General features: G+C 36.7%; 1 protein-coding gene across 1 annotated transcript in view; it reads left to right on the forward strand.

Moving 5' to 3' along the window:
- The window catches only part of LOC150106872 (ATPase inhibitor mai-1, mitochondrial-like), a 92,532-nt gene that overhangs the window by 1,909 nt on the left and 73,286 nt on the right, over positions 1-17,337 (forward strand). Inside the window, exon 2 of the mRNA XM_090392785.1 lies at positions 15,385-15,433. Within this exon, the coding sequence (XP_090248911.1) occupies positions 15,385-15,433 (49 nt within the window). The remainder of the gene's footprint in view (positions 1-15,384; positions 15,434-17,337) is intronic.

Consider the following 17,337-nt stretch of genomic DNA (forward strand, 5'->3'; position numbering starts at 1 on the left):
GGAATCTTCATAACATCATGAGACTCATTACAGGAAAGGTCTCCCTTAGACACCACAAGGTTATCTTACTGTCTCTTCAACTTGCTCTCTATACCTATATCTCTCTCTCTCTCAAGCAATGTATGTATTCTGTTCATCTACCATTCTCCACACAATGAAAGAGAATGGTGAGTAATAAGTTTTGAACTAAAAATCTCTGTTATCTCACATCACGTGGTCATTATTATTAAGAGAGACCTCCAGGGAGTCAGATTCATCAAGAGAGGTTACATACCGCATTCACCAGCTGTCATGCTTATTCTTGAATTCATTCACTGCTTGTCCATACCACATCCAATAGCAATCCATTCTAATCATGCACCACCCTCTGATAGAAAAATCTAGCCCTCACTTCCTTCTTAGCGGAATTCATTCTCAGCTTCCAAGATGCCTTCTTGTCCTTTCCTTGCCCTCCATAAAATGAAAAATTACATCATCTGAAATCCTGTATGACTCTCTCAGAAGTTTGTACGTCTCAATCATATCATCCCTCTTTCTTTTGTTTACTAGTGTCTGCAGTCTACAAATTCTCAATGTCTTCATTATCAATATTCCACAATCATAATATCATTTTTAACTCTCCTTTGCACCCTCTCCTGTATCAAAATTACAACAGAAATCAGAAGACCAGACCTGTGCATAATAGCCCAAATTAAGTCTTATCAAGGCCTTGTTAAGATGCAAAATGACATTCTTATTTTTACATGTGAAAGTTCGTTTCAGTATTGCAGTTATCTTTTGAGTTGTATTTGCAATCTTTGATACATTGCCTCAGAACTTTAACTTCCAGTCTACTAACACTCCAAGATCCCTAGCCTCATCAGTTTCTTCTAGCATAATCCAACTAATATAATACGCCATTGGATATCTGATCATGCCAAAGTGAATGACTTTACATTTACTGACATCCATTTTCCCACAATTCCACTCTATTCAAATCATTCTGCAAGTACTGCATATCAGCAGCATTCCTGATTACTCTACCTATCTTTGCACCATCAGCAACTAGCTGCATTTCGCCTGTCAAATCCTTAGCAATATCATTAATGTAGAGATTGAATAACAGTGGACCAAGGACTGATCCTTGTGGTACTCCACTAGTTACCTTAAATCTTGCAGATTCACATCCCCTGTATACCACTTTTTGATATCTGTCAGTCAGCTGTCCTCTTAACCATGCTAATATTTTATAATTCAAACCCATATTCTCCAATTTATGTAACAGTCTTCCAAGTTGTAATCTGACAAAAGCCTTAGCAAAATCCAAAAATATCATTGTTTATCCATTCCCCTTGTCTAGTTTAATTGTAACATTTATAGAATGCTAGCAATTTGCTGACACATGACCTTCCCCTTAGTAAATCCGCGCTGTTCATTGCAAAGTAGAGATTCACTGTCAACCCATTTCTGAATGCGAGACCCAACCAACATTTCCAAAATCTTTACCACCAAGTTGGATACACTGGTCTTTTTACCAGCCTTGTGAAATGGAGTAACCATACATTCTTTCCATTCCTGCAGAATCTTCCCTGTTCTGAGAGTCACATTATATAGCCTGGTCAAAGGAATAGCCAGTTCAGCTGAACACTCTTTTAGATCCTATGATTATATCCCATCAGTCCCTATTACTGAATTCTTATTCAGTTTGTACAACAGCTCTAATATATCCTCTTCATACACCTGAGTTTCTTCAGAAGAGGTAGCAGTGAACTCAATGTTGCATACACCAATTTGATAGCTTTTGGTAAAATGGGCACCCATTAGTTGAACAACCTCTTCTGCAACTGTCACTTTCACACCATCTGCATTCAGAAGAATTATTCTTTCATCTTTTTTTTTTACCAACAGCTTATCGGTATAATTCTTGTGGGTTGTTTTTAGCTTGTTGAGCCAAGTTTCTTTTCATACTCAGACTTGACTTTCCGTATGACATTTTTGACTATTCTGGTCTGTTGCTTATAACTTTCATAACGGACATCATACTTATGCAGACAATATTCCTTCCACATCATCTGTTTCTTACAAATCTCTTGCTTAATAAGATTACACATCATTTGACTCCTACCCTATTTATTCTTCAAACTCTCAGGACACATTTTGTTATTGCATCATTTAAGTATCCTTGAAATGCTTCCCATGTACTGTCAATATTCTTCCCATCCAGCAACCGATACCAACTGAGGAGTATACTCCTCAGTTAAATTCCTGCTTTGTAGTTTAGCATGTAACCTTTTCTGAATGGAACATTCATAAACTTAGTCACTTCCCAAGTGAGTACTGCATGATCACTGTCACCAACTGGAGGCAGAATAGTTACATGTTTATCTTAAACACTCTTTGACCTTGAGTTCTTTCTGTCATATGCTACTTGAAGTTTTTCCACAGCAGCTCAATAAATTCAGTTTCATTCTTCTCATGAGATTTTGCTGCTACTCAATCAATATTTGGATAATTAAAGCCTCCCATTATGATTACTCTTTTCACTCCCATCATCTGTAGTTTGCATTTCTTCTTAGATCCTAGAATAGATGCATTTAACTTAGTGAGAAACTGTTGAAGTTCATCAGAAGAGCCATTCCATACAGCAAAAATGTCATCGACATATCTGAACCAATGAGTAGGTCTGGGAGAAATGTTGTCAAAGATCTTCATTTGGACGTTTCTGATATCATGATCAGTTTAGATGTTGAAAGTTTATTTTTCAGTTGGTTAGAGTATAATAAATTTAGTTTAATCCTTTATCCAAGTGTGAGCAAACAAAGTTTGCACCTGAAAGTATCTTCAGGACTGGGGTAAGGTGGTACCCAACTGGTCAGTTTCGTCCCAAATTGCCACCCCATCCTTGTTTGTTCAGTACCCAGTAGATATCTACTAATGGAAAAAGTTTATTTTTCACTTGGTGTTGTACCACCTTACACCAGTCCTGAAGATACTTTCAGGCGCAAACTTTGTTTGCTCACACTTGGATAAAGGATTAAACTAAATTTATCAGGTTAGATGTTGTTTCTTTATTTACAAATGTGCCTCTTTCTGAAAGCATTGAATTAATGCAACACAAATTTTCTTCAGACATTGTAAAATTATTTGATTTTGTAATACATTCTGGTTATTTTTCCTTTAAAAATGAGTTGTATCAACAAATTGAAGGAACAGCAATGGGCAATCCTCTTTCTCCTGCTATCTCCAATTTCTTTATGGAACATTTTGAACAATGTATCTTTGACAACATTTCTCATAGACCTACTCATTGGTTCAGATATGTCAATGACATTTTTGCTGTATGGAATGGCTCTTCTGATGAACTTCAACAGTTTCTCACTAAGTTAAACGCACTTCATCCTAGGATCCAGTTTACCCTAGAAGTAGAATCAAATAAGCAGTTAGACTTTTTAGATCTTCTAATTCTTAGTCAACCAGATGGTAACCTACATTTCTCAGTCTATAGAAAGAAGACCCATACAGGCCTTTTTTTTTTTTTTTCTTTTTTTTTGTTAGGAAATTTATTGACCTTTTTAGTTATCTTACACCAGCTACTTAGGTGGTGCTTTTTGGAATTGTCAGTTATAATAGGCCATTATATCCATGCTGAATCTCATCACCATCAAAAGGTAGGAACTATTAAAACACTGGTTCATCAGGCCCACTCCTTTTGTTCTTCAGACGATCTTTACAGAAAGAACTGCAATATATAACTTCTTCCTTTCTATCTAATGGTAATAAAAATTGCTTCATTAAAAGAACTTTGAGTGGTTTTAATGTCTTCCTCTTCAAATATGAGGCACTCTATCATGAGGTACTCTATCAAAAGCTTTTGATAGAGTACCTCATGATAAGTTGACAGTCAAACTATAGCAGATTGGGTTGGATATTAGATTAGTGCATTGGATTGGAGACTGGCTATCTGATAGGTATCAACAAGTTGTGTATGGGGGTGCAATATCCAGGAAAAGGAAAGTCACTAGTGGAGTGCCTCAGGGATCTGTTTTAGGGCCATTACTATTTAACTTGTATATTAATGATATTGGCGAAGATTTGGATGGAGATATTCAGTTGTTTGCAGATGATGCAAAGTTGGGACGAACCATAAAGAGTAGTGAAGATGTTGTGGCCTTGCAAGAAGACTTGAATAAATTGAGTGATTGGGCAAGCAAATGGGGATGTAAGTTCAATGTTGCAAAATTAAGGTTTTAAAATTTGGAAAACAAAGATGGGATGCAGAATTTATGCTTGGTGAGAATATATTGTTGGAAGTAGAGGAAATAAGAGATCTGGGAGTGATAGTGGATAAGGATCTAAAATTTAGGGGACACATCGCCAAAATTGTGAAGACAACACAAAGACTTCTGGGAATGATGAGGAGGACACTGACGTGTAGAAGTAGGGAGATTCTTGTTCCATTGTATAAGGCTTTGATTAGGCCACACATGGACTATTGTGCCCAGATTTGGTCACCTGGTTTTCAGAAGGATGAAGAGATGTTGGAAAGGGTCCAAAGGCGACTGACTAAAGTAGTTTCTGACCTCTGGAATGTCGAGTATGAGGAAAGATTGAAAAGATGTAATTTGCAGAGTCTAGTGGAGAGAAGGAAGAGGGGAGATATGATAGAGACCTACAAGTTGGTAAGGGGTTGTTATAGGATCAATGGTGGAGAAGTTCTACAGAGAATAGTGGGAGATCAGGGGAGAACCAGAGGTCATCCCTGGAAACTGTATAAAGAGGGTGTGAGTAGGGGAGTGAGAGGCAGGTTTTTTTCGTGCAGAGTTGTGAATGATTGGAATGCCTTGCCTGAGAGTGTGGTGTCTGCAAGGAGTTTGAATGTGTTTAAGATCCGGTATGATGAGATGTGTGTGAGATAAAAGGACCTCCTAGATGAGTCTTTGACTCCATGAGGTCTTGTTTAATAATAATAACAATAATAAAATACAGAAGAAATAACGTGCATTCCTATCCCTTATGTACAAGGCATTAGTGAACGTATAGCAAAAGTTTTAAAACCACTGAATATTTTTGTTGCCTTTCAACCATTTAGAAAAATCTCCACCTTTCTCACTTCTCCTAAGGACAAGCTTCCACATCTTAATTATCCAGGTGTTTACCAGATTCCATGCTCTTGTGGATTATCTTATTTCAGACAAACAGGAAGATCTGCCTCTATTCAGCTAGAAGAACACCAATCTTATATTGAATACTTTAAACCTGAAAAGTCTGGACTTGCAGAACATGTCATCTTCACTAGACATAGAGTTCATTGGAGAAAGACAAAAGTCCTTCACGAAAGTCGGTTCCTTATGGAATGCCTTTATAAAGAAACATGTGAAACTTTACTTCATTCTCCTAACTATCTCCTTTATGGGAGATAGTACTTTATAAATCGCCTAATCTTTCCTAACTTTTTTTTGTTACGAAATTTATTGACCTTTTTAGTTATCTTACACCAGCTACTTAGGTGGCGGTTTTTGGAATTGTTAGTTATTGCTTAATTTTGATCTTAGAATATACTGAAGATGCCTGTGACACACAGGCGAAAATTATACTACTAAATAATCTTTGTACGTGAGTTTTCCATTATTAATTTTGTATCTATATATCTACTCATGGTACACCTCTTTTAAAACTTATTTACCATAATAGCCCTTCTTCTTAATTAATTTTTATCATATCGAGGTAATATATTTACTATTTTCACTTTCTCACTTCTACCAACAACCCCTTCATGTCCTTTCTCATATGGAACTTATCGCTAGTTAAGTTGTTAGTGCCTACTATAATGACTATCTCATTTACATTTCTTTTCTTTTTTTTGAATTGCTTGTGCTGTATTTTTAATTTTAGCTCCTGGAAAAAAATTGATGTTATAACCTGCTCATCAATTGCATGTTTTATGATAGTCGCACTAAATAACATCCTTCTTTTTACAAACAATATTACTGACTTACCTGATTCCGAGCTTTGTCGTTTCTTATTTTGCTGCTTAATTTTCTTTTCTTCCCTATGTTCATCCAAACCTCTAGACTTCATCTCTCTGATAATCTGCTTTAATTTTGTTATTTTGGAGGTTAATTCATTTTCAATAACTTCCTGAATATCTTCAATAACCTCCTTAGCAAGGCAAGCCTTCTTATTTCTCGATTTTGCTGCTCTTATTAGTGTTATGTTTCTTGTGCATTTTTGCTGCCATTTTGAATTATATTTATTATAGCAACATCTTAAAATATAATAAAACACGAAAATCTACACTAATATACTATAAAACACTAATTTTGTATGGGGAAAACACAATAAAACAGATATTGTGTTTTCCCCATACAAAATTAGTGTTTTATAGTATATTAGTATAGATTTTCGTGTTTTATTATATTTTAAGATGTTGCCACCACTTTTACACTTGCTCTAAATTCATTATACTGGAAATTTGACAAAATCTCTTTATAACTACCAAAATCTAAAACCTTCAAGCATTTTTAGAATGTAATGGAATGGGGAAAAAAAAAACAGACAAATTCTGAAAACGTTTTGATTGCAATTGTATTTTCATTCATTTGCAAATATAATGTTAAGAGAAATTTTCCATTGCATTCAAGAAACTGAATCCATGAAGAGTCCATTTCCTTAAGAATAACTTAATCCTGTATGGAACAGCACCTGTTGTTTTTATCTCAGTTTGTTTTTTAATCGTAGTTCTTTTTATATCAAGAGATAATTAAGTCTGGACTTACTTTTCTAAATATCATAACTGCTTAAGTATAAAGAACTAATAAGCTTCATTTTGGCAATGAAAACATTACTTAAATTAAGGGGATATTAAATCCCACATAGTTTTAAAACCGAATAAGAAACTCAAAGATTGGAATCGGAGAGTTTCTTGCCGAATATAGTAAACTATAAAGTATCGGCGACACTAGCGTTAGCCAATGCAAGTGATCCTAGTACGTAGTACAATACCGGGCAACTCGTTGCAAAGGTGGAGGAAGTTCAGATCGCTATTCTTAGGTATTTTCCATAATATAAAAACACATTTCCTAGGAAATGTATGCTGTTATTACATTATGGAGGGAGGTCACTACCCAGACCGGTTTCAGCCTTTTTTGAGGCTTCATCAGTGAGTAGCTAGACCTAATACCAAAGTGTATAGCAAAAAGAACTTATGTACTCTGCGAACGAGTTTTCCAAACAGGTGCAACCATTAAGTTACTTAAGTATAAAGAGCTGATAAGCTTCATTTCGGCAATGAAAACATTACTTAAATTAAGGGGATATTAAATCCCACATAGTTTTAAAACCGAATAAGAAACTCAAAGATTGGAATCTTTGCAACGAGTTGCCCGGATGCAACTCCAATGTACTACGTACTAGGATCACTTGCATTGGCTAACGCTAGTGTCGCCGATACTTTATAGTTTACTATATTCGGCAAGAAACTCTCTGATTCCAATCTTTGAGTTTCTTATTCGGTTTTAAAACTATGTGGGATTTAATATCCCCTTAATTTAAGTAATGTTTTCATTGCCGAAATGAAGCTTATTAGCTCTTTATACTTAAGTAACTTAATGGTTGCACCTGTTTGAAAAACTCGTTCGCAGAGTACATAAGTTCTTTTCGCTATACACTTTGGTATTAGGTCTAGCTACTCACTGATGAAGCCTCAAAAAAGGCTGAAACCGGTCTGGGTAGTGACCTCCCTCCATAATGTAATAACAGCATACATTTCCTAGGAAATGTGTTTTTACATTATGGAAAATACCTAAGAATAGCGATCTGAACTTCCTCCACCTTTGCAACGAGTTGCCCGGTATTGTACTACGTACTAGGATCACTTGCATTGGCTAACGCTAGTGTCGCCGATACTTTATAGTTTACTATATTCGGCAAGAAACTCTCTGATTCCAATCTTTGAGTTTCTTATTCGGTTTTAAAACTATGTGGGATTTAATATCCCCTTAATTTAAGTAATGTTTTCATTGCCGAAATGAAGCTTATTAGCTCTTTATACTTAAGTAACTTAATGGTTGCACCTGTTTGAAAAACTCGTTCGCAGAGTACATAAGTTCTTTTCGCTATACACTTTGGTATTAGGTCTAGCTACTCACTGATGAAGCCTCAAAAAAGGCTGAAACCGGTCTGGGTAGTGACCTCCCTCCATAATGTAATAACAGCATACATTTCCTAGGAAATGTGTTTTTACATTATGGAAAATACCTAAGAATAGCGATCTGAACTTCCTCCACCTTTGCAACGAGTTGCCCGGTATTGTACTACGTACTAGGATCACTTGCATTGGCTAACGCTAGTGTCGCCGATACTTTATAGTTTACTATATTCGGCAAGAAACTCTCTGATTCCAATCTTTGAGTTTCTTATTCGGTTTTAAAACTATGTGGGATTTAATATCCCCTTAATTTAAGTAATGTTTTCATTGCCGAAATGAAGCTTATTAGCTCTTTATACTTAAGTAACTTAATGGTTGCACCTGTTTGGAAAACTCGTTCGCAGAGTACATAAGTTCTTTTCGCTATACACTTTGGTATTAGGTCTAGCTACTCACTGATGAAGCCTCAAAAAAGGCTGAAACCGGTCTGGGTAGTGACCTCCCTCCATAATGTAATAACAGCATACATTTCCTAGGAAATGTGTTTTTAATTTATGGAAAATACCTAAGAATAGCGATCTGAACTTCCTCCACCTTTGCAACGAGTTGCCTGGTATTGTACTACGTACTAGGATCACTTGCATTGGCTAACGCTAGTGTCGCCGATACTTTATAGTTTACTATATTCGGCAAGAAACTCTCTGATTCCAATCTTTGAGTTTCTTATTCGGTTTTAAAACTATGTGGGATTTAATATCCCCTTAATTTAAGTAATGTTTTCATTGCCGAAATGAAGCTTATTAGCTCTTTATACTTAAGTAACTTAATGGTTGCACCTGTTTGGAAAACTCGTTCGCAGAGTACATAAGTTCTTTTTGCTATACACTTTGGTATTAGGTCTAGCTACTCACTGATGAAGCCTCAAAAAAGGCTGAAACCAGTCTGGGTAGTGACCTCCCTCCATAATGTAATAACAGCATACATTTCCTAGGAAATGTGTTTTTACATTATGGAAAATACCTAAGAATAGCGATCTGAACTTCCTCCACCTTTGCAACGAGTTGCCCGGTATTGTACTACGTACTAGGATCACTTGCATTGGCTAACGCTAGTGTCGCCGATACTTTATAGTTTACTATATTCGGCAAGAAACTCTCTGATTCCAATCTTTGAGTTTCTTATTCGGTTTTAAATCTATGTGGGATTTAATATCCCCTTAATTTAAGTAATCATAACTGCTGTATTATGCAAAAAATACATCTCAGGTTCATGGGGAAAAAAAATTCCTTGCAACAACCATCTGAAATGTTGAATATAGGAAAAACATTGTTTTGCTACCTGTGAGAAACAACTTTTGCTAACTAGCTAGTTGCAGTTATGTCGGTAGGTCCATCTTCCTGATAAAGACTTCAGTAAGTGTCAAAACTGGTCATGTGGAGAGTGACCTTTCCATAATATAAGACAGTATACATGTCCTGTTTCTTGTTTTAAGCATTTAAGTGATGTTTAGTGCTCAATGGGTGAACAAATCATTTTAAAGAAAAAACATTAATTTCTCAATATTTTTGCCATTGTGTCAAGGAGCAAATATATGCTTGTGTACACTAAAGAAGCAGCACAAGAAATAACAGTAAGATGCCAATATTGTGAATCACTGCAATGTCAAGGAGAAAGGGGAGATGTATCTAAAAATACATACATTTGCAGAAAGGAATAACAGCAACATAAATTGTCATTAAATGATAAAGAAAAGTTGATGCTTGGGAAAAGTCTTAAGTGGATTTGATCGAGAGTGCAGATGCTCTTTACATTATCGTAGCTGTTCATCTCTCTCTCTCTCTCTCAATAGAGTTTTAAATGCTTATTCAGTCCTAAATGCTACCCAGCTTGAATCCATTCCATGGCTTTTTTTAAATTACAGTTCTGATCAGGGCCATACTTACACTTTTCCCAAGGCAGGTATGGCCCAAAGCTCTAGATTGATCTGGGATCTCACCTCATTGTTTGGAGCCCTTAAATTGCGACTAATTTTTCAGAGTTTCCCCAGCTAGAACCTTGTGCACCTGTGTATAAGTACAGTCCTGGTTCTAGTTGTTGGTGTGGGAGATTTATGTACAGCCTGAATCTCTAGGCCAACCAACCATACTTCCATTCTGTATAAAGAGACAAGCTGCATAGGACTCAATAAGTCACTTAGGACTTAAGTGTTTCTAACTCCATGTTTCCAAACAGATGCACAGAGCCTCTGCAGTCCAGTGGTGATGGTGATGATGTCTTTTGACTGAAAAAAACCTGTGCTTGAAGCTGTCTAGGATGCTAAGAACCCTTATAATGACTTTTCGGTTAAAGATGAGTTAACTAGTCTTATGTGAAGAATGCAGGATTTTCATATCACAAAATAAGCAAATTAAAAAGAACACATAATTAAAAGATGTATAGCTATCCTTACAGTTTGAAAGAATACTGGTGTGTGTTTCCAGTATCTTTGTGTGAATGATTAACTTTCCGCATGCTCACTTAGGAATATGTGAATAGCATCATCATTCCAGAAATCCAAATTAAAACTACTTCCTCTTGTATCATTTAATAATAATTCTTTGTTGTTGTCATTGTTTTTTTTCTTTAATGTAGACATGTCTAAAGTATGCATACTTTAGACATGTCTACCCTTCATCAAATGTCATATCTGTTGTAATGATTTATAAGATGAATTTCTGCTAGTTATATTTCTTGTTTAGTGTATACACACATATATAACTGCCCTTGAGAATGACTTTGACATGGTAGACCCTGTTTAACATGGATGTCCTTTATTTAAAAAAAACAAAACAAAACTTCAAATTGCCCAATCAGAGACATTGACGACCCATGACAGAATATCCTGGCAATTATGGACTAGGAGAGCCAACGCTAAATGAAATGGGATAATAGCAAAGAAGAAGAAAAAGAGTATTTTCTAAAACAGTAATTTAGCTTTCTTTTTTTGATGATGAATACATTATTATTATTACCCCAAGACCTCATGGAGTCAATGACTCATCTGGGAGGTCCTTTTATCACACACACACATCTCATCATACCTTGTCTTAAACACACTCAAACTCCTTGCAGACACCACACTCTCAGGCAAGGCATTCCAATCATTCACAACTCTGCACGAAAAAAACCTGCCTCTCACTCCCCTACTGACACCCTCTTTATACAGTTTCCAGGGATGACCTCTGGTTTTCCCCTAATCTCCCACTATTCTCTGTAGAGCTTCTCCACCATTGATCTTATAACAACCCCTTACCAACTTGTAGGTCTCTATCATTATCTCACCTCTTCCTCTTCTCCATCAGACTCTGCAAATTACATCTTCTCAATCTTTCCTCATACTCAACATTCCAGAGGTCAGAAACTGCCTTAGTCAATCTCCTTTGGACCCTTTCCAACATCTCTTCATCCTTCTGAAAACCAGGTGACCAAATCTGGGCACAATAGTCCATGTGTGGCCTAATCAAAGCCTTATACAATGTAACAAGAATCTCATTACTGCTACACGTCAGTGTCCTCTGCATCATTCCCAGAAGCCTCTGTGTTGTCTTCACAATTTTGGCAATGTGTCCCCTAAATTTTAGATCCTTATCCACTATCACCCCCAGATCTCTTATTTCCTCTACCTCCAACAATATATTTTCACCAAGCATAAATTCTGCATCCCATCTTTGTTTTCCAAATTTTAAAACCTTACATTTTGCAACAATGAACTCGCATCCCCAATCACTCAATTTATTCAAGTCTTTTTGCAAGGCTACAACATCTTTACTACTCTTTATGGTTCGTCCCAACCTTGTGTCATCTGCAAACAACTGAATATTTCCATCTAAATATTCGCCAATATCATTAATATACAAGTTAAACAATAATGGCCCTAAAACAGACACCTGAGGCACTCCACTAGTGACTTTCCTTTTCCTGGATATCGCACCCCATACACAACTTGTTGATACCTATCAGATAGCCAGTCTCTAATCCAATCCACCAATCTAATATCCAACCCCATCTGCTCTAGTTTGACTGTCAACTTATCATGAGGTACTCTATCAAAAGCCTTTGCAAAATCCAAGTATATTACTGTGTATCCTTCTCTTCTGTCCAAGGAAGCAGTCACTTTATTGTAATAAGTAAGTAGATTACTAAAACATGACCTCCCTTTAGCAAATCCATGCTGTCCATCAAAGATAACACCATTGCCGTTAACCCAACCTTGGATCCTAGTTCTCACAAGCTTCTCCAACAACTTAACCACAACACCTGACACACAGATAGGCCTATAGTTTGATGCTCGAGTTCGATCCTTTATGAAGTGGCACAATTTTGCCCTCCTTCCACTCTTTAGGAACTTGACCAAGTGCAAGACTCATATTAAAAAAATATGTCAAGGCAGGTGTCAACTCTCTGGCACATTCCTTCAGAATATGCGGTGATATATTATCAAGTCCCACAGCCTTATTTACATCTAGTTTACTCAACTTCACAAACACCTCTTGCTCACTTACAGTCAGTCTCTCCTCCCCATCATCAACTGCTCTCAATCTCTCCATGAAGTCACATTCACAAGATTGAAAGATCTTTATGAACTGCTCATTAAGTATCTCCACCATATATTCTGCAACAGCTGTCTTTATACCATTTTCTCCAATCAATGTCATCCTTCCATAATCATTCTTTCTTTTGCTGGCTACATATCGAAAGAACTCCCTAGAATTCTTTTTGGCTTCATTAGCTAATTGCTGTTCATACCTCTCTTTAGCTACTCTCACCAACCAAGTTACCCTCCTTGCCTGGTCTTTGTAGACCTCATGAATTGGTTGATCATGAACAGAAGTGGAAATTGGTTATTTCCACTTCTGTTATGCTGCCTCCACAATGCCCTTTTTCTCTGTATCACATGCTTAATCTCTTTATTCATCCATCTCACACCTACCTTATTTAACCTTCTCACCTTTGAAATGCATTTAGACATTGCATCTACTAGATAGTTTCTGAAAATCCCCCAAGCTGCATTGATCTCTTTTCCAGCTAACTCCTCATTCCATGCTACACCTGCAAGCTGTCTCCTGAGCTCTTCATAATCACCCCCCCTTGTAGTTCCACATATACTCTTTTCTCACAGGGGTCCTCGCACTGCTGGCAACCACCCAGGTAAATCACCTTGTGGTCACTCTCACCAATTGGTGGACGATTTGACACCTCATTTATAATTACATTCTCTGATGAGATGACCAGATCCAAGACCCTTAATCCTCGTGTGCCCTCTGTTACATACTGTCTGAGGTAGTTATCCCTCAAAAATTCAAGAAACTCATTTTCTTTACTTCCACTTGCTATCTCATCATTCCAGTCTATACTGCTATAATTAAAATCATGCATAATGATCACCTTTTTCTTATTTGCTTGGCTAATTTGACTATACATTTCACTATCACCACCATCCACATTACCTGGTCTATAACAACATCCCATCAAGTATTTGATTCCATTCACCTCTATCTCGCACCATACTGCCTCAAAACCGCTGGCACTATTTCCGTCTTGCATCTCTACTTTGTATGGACATAACTCTTTCTCTATCATCAATAGCACTCCCCCCTCCCTTTTTACCCCTTCTATACTCACAAAACATCATACCCTTTCATCTCTATTCCTGTCAGGATATCATCCTCTTCCAACCTGGTCTCACTTATTCTGACAATCTTTGGGTGAACAGACGCAATTAGTGCAACCATTTCATCTGCCTTGTTTCTCATACTTTTAGCATTTGTATACAAACACAACAGCTCATTTCTGGATCTACAGCTAGTTCCACTGATACCACTCACTCGATGTGATCTCTCCATGCTATGCTGGGGGCATTTCCCTTTCTGCTTCTTCATTTTAGAACCCTTTTCAATTCCAACTGTTTCCTCTTGATCCCTGGTCATCCCATTCCTTTCCTGCCTACACATGCTCTCACCTCCTCTTGGAGCATCCACCTTTCTCACGGTGTGTACCCCTGTCCACCCTGAGCCTCCCCGTTTTTCCCTGCTCCTCTTGCACACTCATTCTCTCATTTTCTATACTCATACCACTCACTTCCCCATTCATATCCACTTCTTCAATCTCTACTGTCTTACTCTCCTGCTCTTCCATATCACTCCCCTTTCGATCCGATTCATTCTCTCTATTCACTTCTCTATCTTCCAGCAGCAGTCTCTTCAGGCGACTCACACCATAACCACTCAGATGCAGTCCATCGCTCCCATACAGCTCACTTTGTCTCTTAAACTCATTCCACACATTAACAAACTGTACTCCCATCTCCTCGCACGTTTCAGCCAGCATATCATTCATAATCCTTGCTCTCTGCCTCATTTCACCACAGTCATACCTAGGCAACACACTAAATACCCTTTTCTGTCACACTATTCTCTTTTATCCTTCCAAGCAGCCTCCTGATATGCGTTGTGACACGCTCTTTGTCCTCTCTCAAATCATTTGTACCAATTAATACTATTAACTGTTTTGCTCGCTCCCGCCTCAAATCCAATGCCTCAATCACTCTACTCATTTTACCGCCTGGAAAACATACTTTGTTCATTCTATCCTCTAGCACACCTTAAGAATGGAGTCGCCATACAATGCCACTCGCTTCTCTTTATGTAAATGGTAATACTTCTATGATTTTCCTGGGTTGTGCATTTCGATGTACCTTGATCACTCACTGCATGGGAGCATCTATGTCATAATTTCGTTGAATTTATGCATTTATGGATGGTATGCACTGAGTTATTTTCAAAATAAATAAACCTCAGCAGGTTGAATTATTGAAAAGTTTATCAAACAGAAAAAGAGTATTCTTGGAAGTTATATCTACTACCTCATGTATGTATGTTATATTTTATTTTTAAAATCACATTTTCTAATATATATATATATATATATGTTTTTAGTAAACAAAAAAAAACTCAAATATATATCTGGATCGTGATGTGAAGAGATAGCAACTCTACAAAGAGTGGGGAATTTTTGTTAATCTTACCTATGCAAGGTTGTAAACATTTGAGCTAAAGATTAAATATCCAAGGCATCATTAGTTATTGTAAACTTTTACAATAACTAATGTGATTGTAAAAGTTTTACAACAGTTACTCAAAAAATAAAATGGAATAATAAATAAATGAATGAATCTGTAATTTCTCTAGAGATTTTGACTACTAACTTTACTCTCTTTTCAGCCGAAATCTAGCCTCTGAATCTGGAGAATGGGGAAGTGGAGCTGGAAAAGTAAGCTTGTGATTACTGAATCAGTTTTGTTGTGATCTGTATAATAAAGGATAAAACTGGAGAACAGTTTGTTATGATAGAATTTATTGGCTTTGGAAACCACTGTATAGGTCTTTTGAAAGAATAGGTTTAGAATAAGTTCAGAGCATGTATTACTCTTTTTAGATGAACAGTAAAGCTTTATTTTATTACAGCGAGGATTTATCCATCTATATCACTGACAAGCATTAGGATTTCTCTTTAATTTTAGAACTGTTTGAAAGTTATTATTTAGGACTACTCCATGGAATCAAGAGTTCATGAAATGGTCTTGTCTAAGATAGGCCATCCATCTTAGACAACATGGTTTATTATACCATTCCTTAAGTTTTCCATTGTTTTCATTCCTACTACCCTATCAATCAATCAATCAATCAATGCATTTCCCGGTTCATGTCCCCTTTGCTTTGTTTTACTGTATAAAATATCTCCCCATTGTCGATCCTATAAATACCTTCATCAGTGTAAATGTCTCAGTTATATCACCTCTTATATCCACCAAACTGCAGTCTTCATGCTCTGTCTATCCTCATAACTAACAGTGTTACTACCTCCATACCATCTCCAAGGTTAATTTATTCTCTTCGAATCCCAGTGACCAGATCTGAGCAGAGTAATCCAGATGTGATCTGATCAGGGCTTTACACAATGGAATCACGCTCTTTTATCTCTGCTGGTCATTGTCCCTCTCAGTATTGCAACAGCCCTCTGGAGTTAACTTCACCACCTTGGTGTTATTTTGATAAATAGGTGGTCCATGCCATAGCTATGAACACACAGGGTTGGAAATTGTCTGGAACACTAGTCCATGGAAAGTGGAGAGACTATTTTGAGTATACATTTGCCTAGAAAACTTTTGTGCAACAATACAACAGTAGAGATACTCACAAAATGCAAAATTGTAAAATCTTCTTGATGTTGATAACAAATTGGCTAAATTCTGATCAGTGTCACCTCTTTTCTCTCTGTTAAGAATATCACTAATTCTCTCTTTATTTGTGATCTTGATTTTAGTATGTTCTACTCTTATTTTGCATAAAGTTTTCACATTTTTCCACATATGCCTTAAACTGTTATTCCTTATCCATTCTTCAGGAGGCCAAGAATAATCCTATGAACTTCAGTGCTGCCAAGACACAATTTGAGTATTTACAATATCAAAAGGAAGCAGTCTCTGAACATGAAATTTTTTTTTCTTCAAGGGCTGACACAATCATCATCAAATTCCTGATATATATACTCTCAGGAGGAGATACAGAATATAATGATAGTACTACATGGAAAAAGGTACATCATTACTGACTTCCTATTGACAATGTTCCTCCAATTAACCTGTTATCTGTCAAGATTCCAATATTATCAGATCTGATGTTTCTGTCTTCTAAGGCACTTTTTACTGTGGCAGTCCGCTAGTGGCATTGCATGTTGGGTGTGCTGTCATGTGGCATATGCAACCCACGCTACAAAATTCACATTTGACCATGCGATTGCATTTTTATTGCTGTATGAAAGTTTTAAGAGTGCATCAGCACTCATCTTAATTGGTTCAATGCAATTAATTGTAGGATAACTTTAAATACTTTAATTTATCAGTTAACCACGCTACCAGCCAAGACATCTATAGACGTCAAGTTTATAATGGATGCAAAGTGCATATTAAAATTATAATATCATTGATATTACATCGAAATATATGATACAAAGCGTATGATGATGTGTATTTGATCCATAATGGCCGGCGAGGTGGTTAATATAGTTTTAAATATGGAAAGCATAAAGATCAAATGAACAATTGCTGTGCTTCGCATGCCATTTATGTGAGAAGCACAAAGGGTTTACGCTTTATGGTGAATTAGATTATCATT

Source organism: Typopeltis vanoorti, chromosome 5 (genome assembly GCF_054136105.1).
Source record: "Typopeltis vanoorti isolate ZY-2024b chromosome 5, IOZ_Tvanoo_1.0, whole genome shotgun sequence".
In the NCBI taxonomy this organism is placed as follows: domain Eukaryota; kingdom Metazoa; phylum Arthropoda; class Arachnida; order Uropygi; family Thelyphonidae; genus Typopeltis; species Typopeltis vanoorti.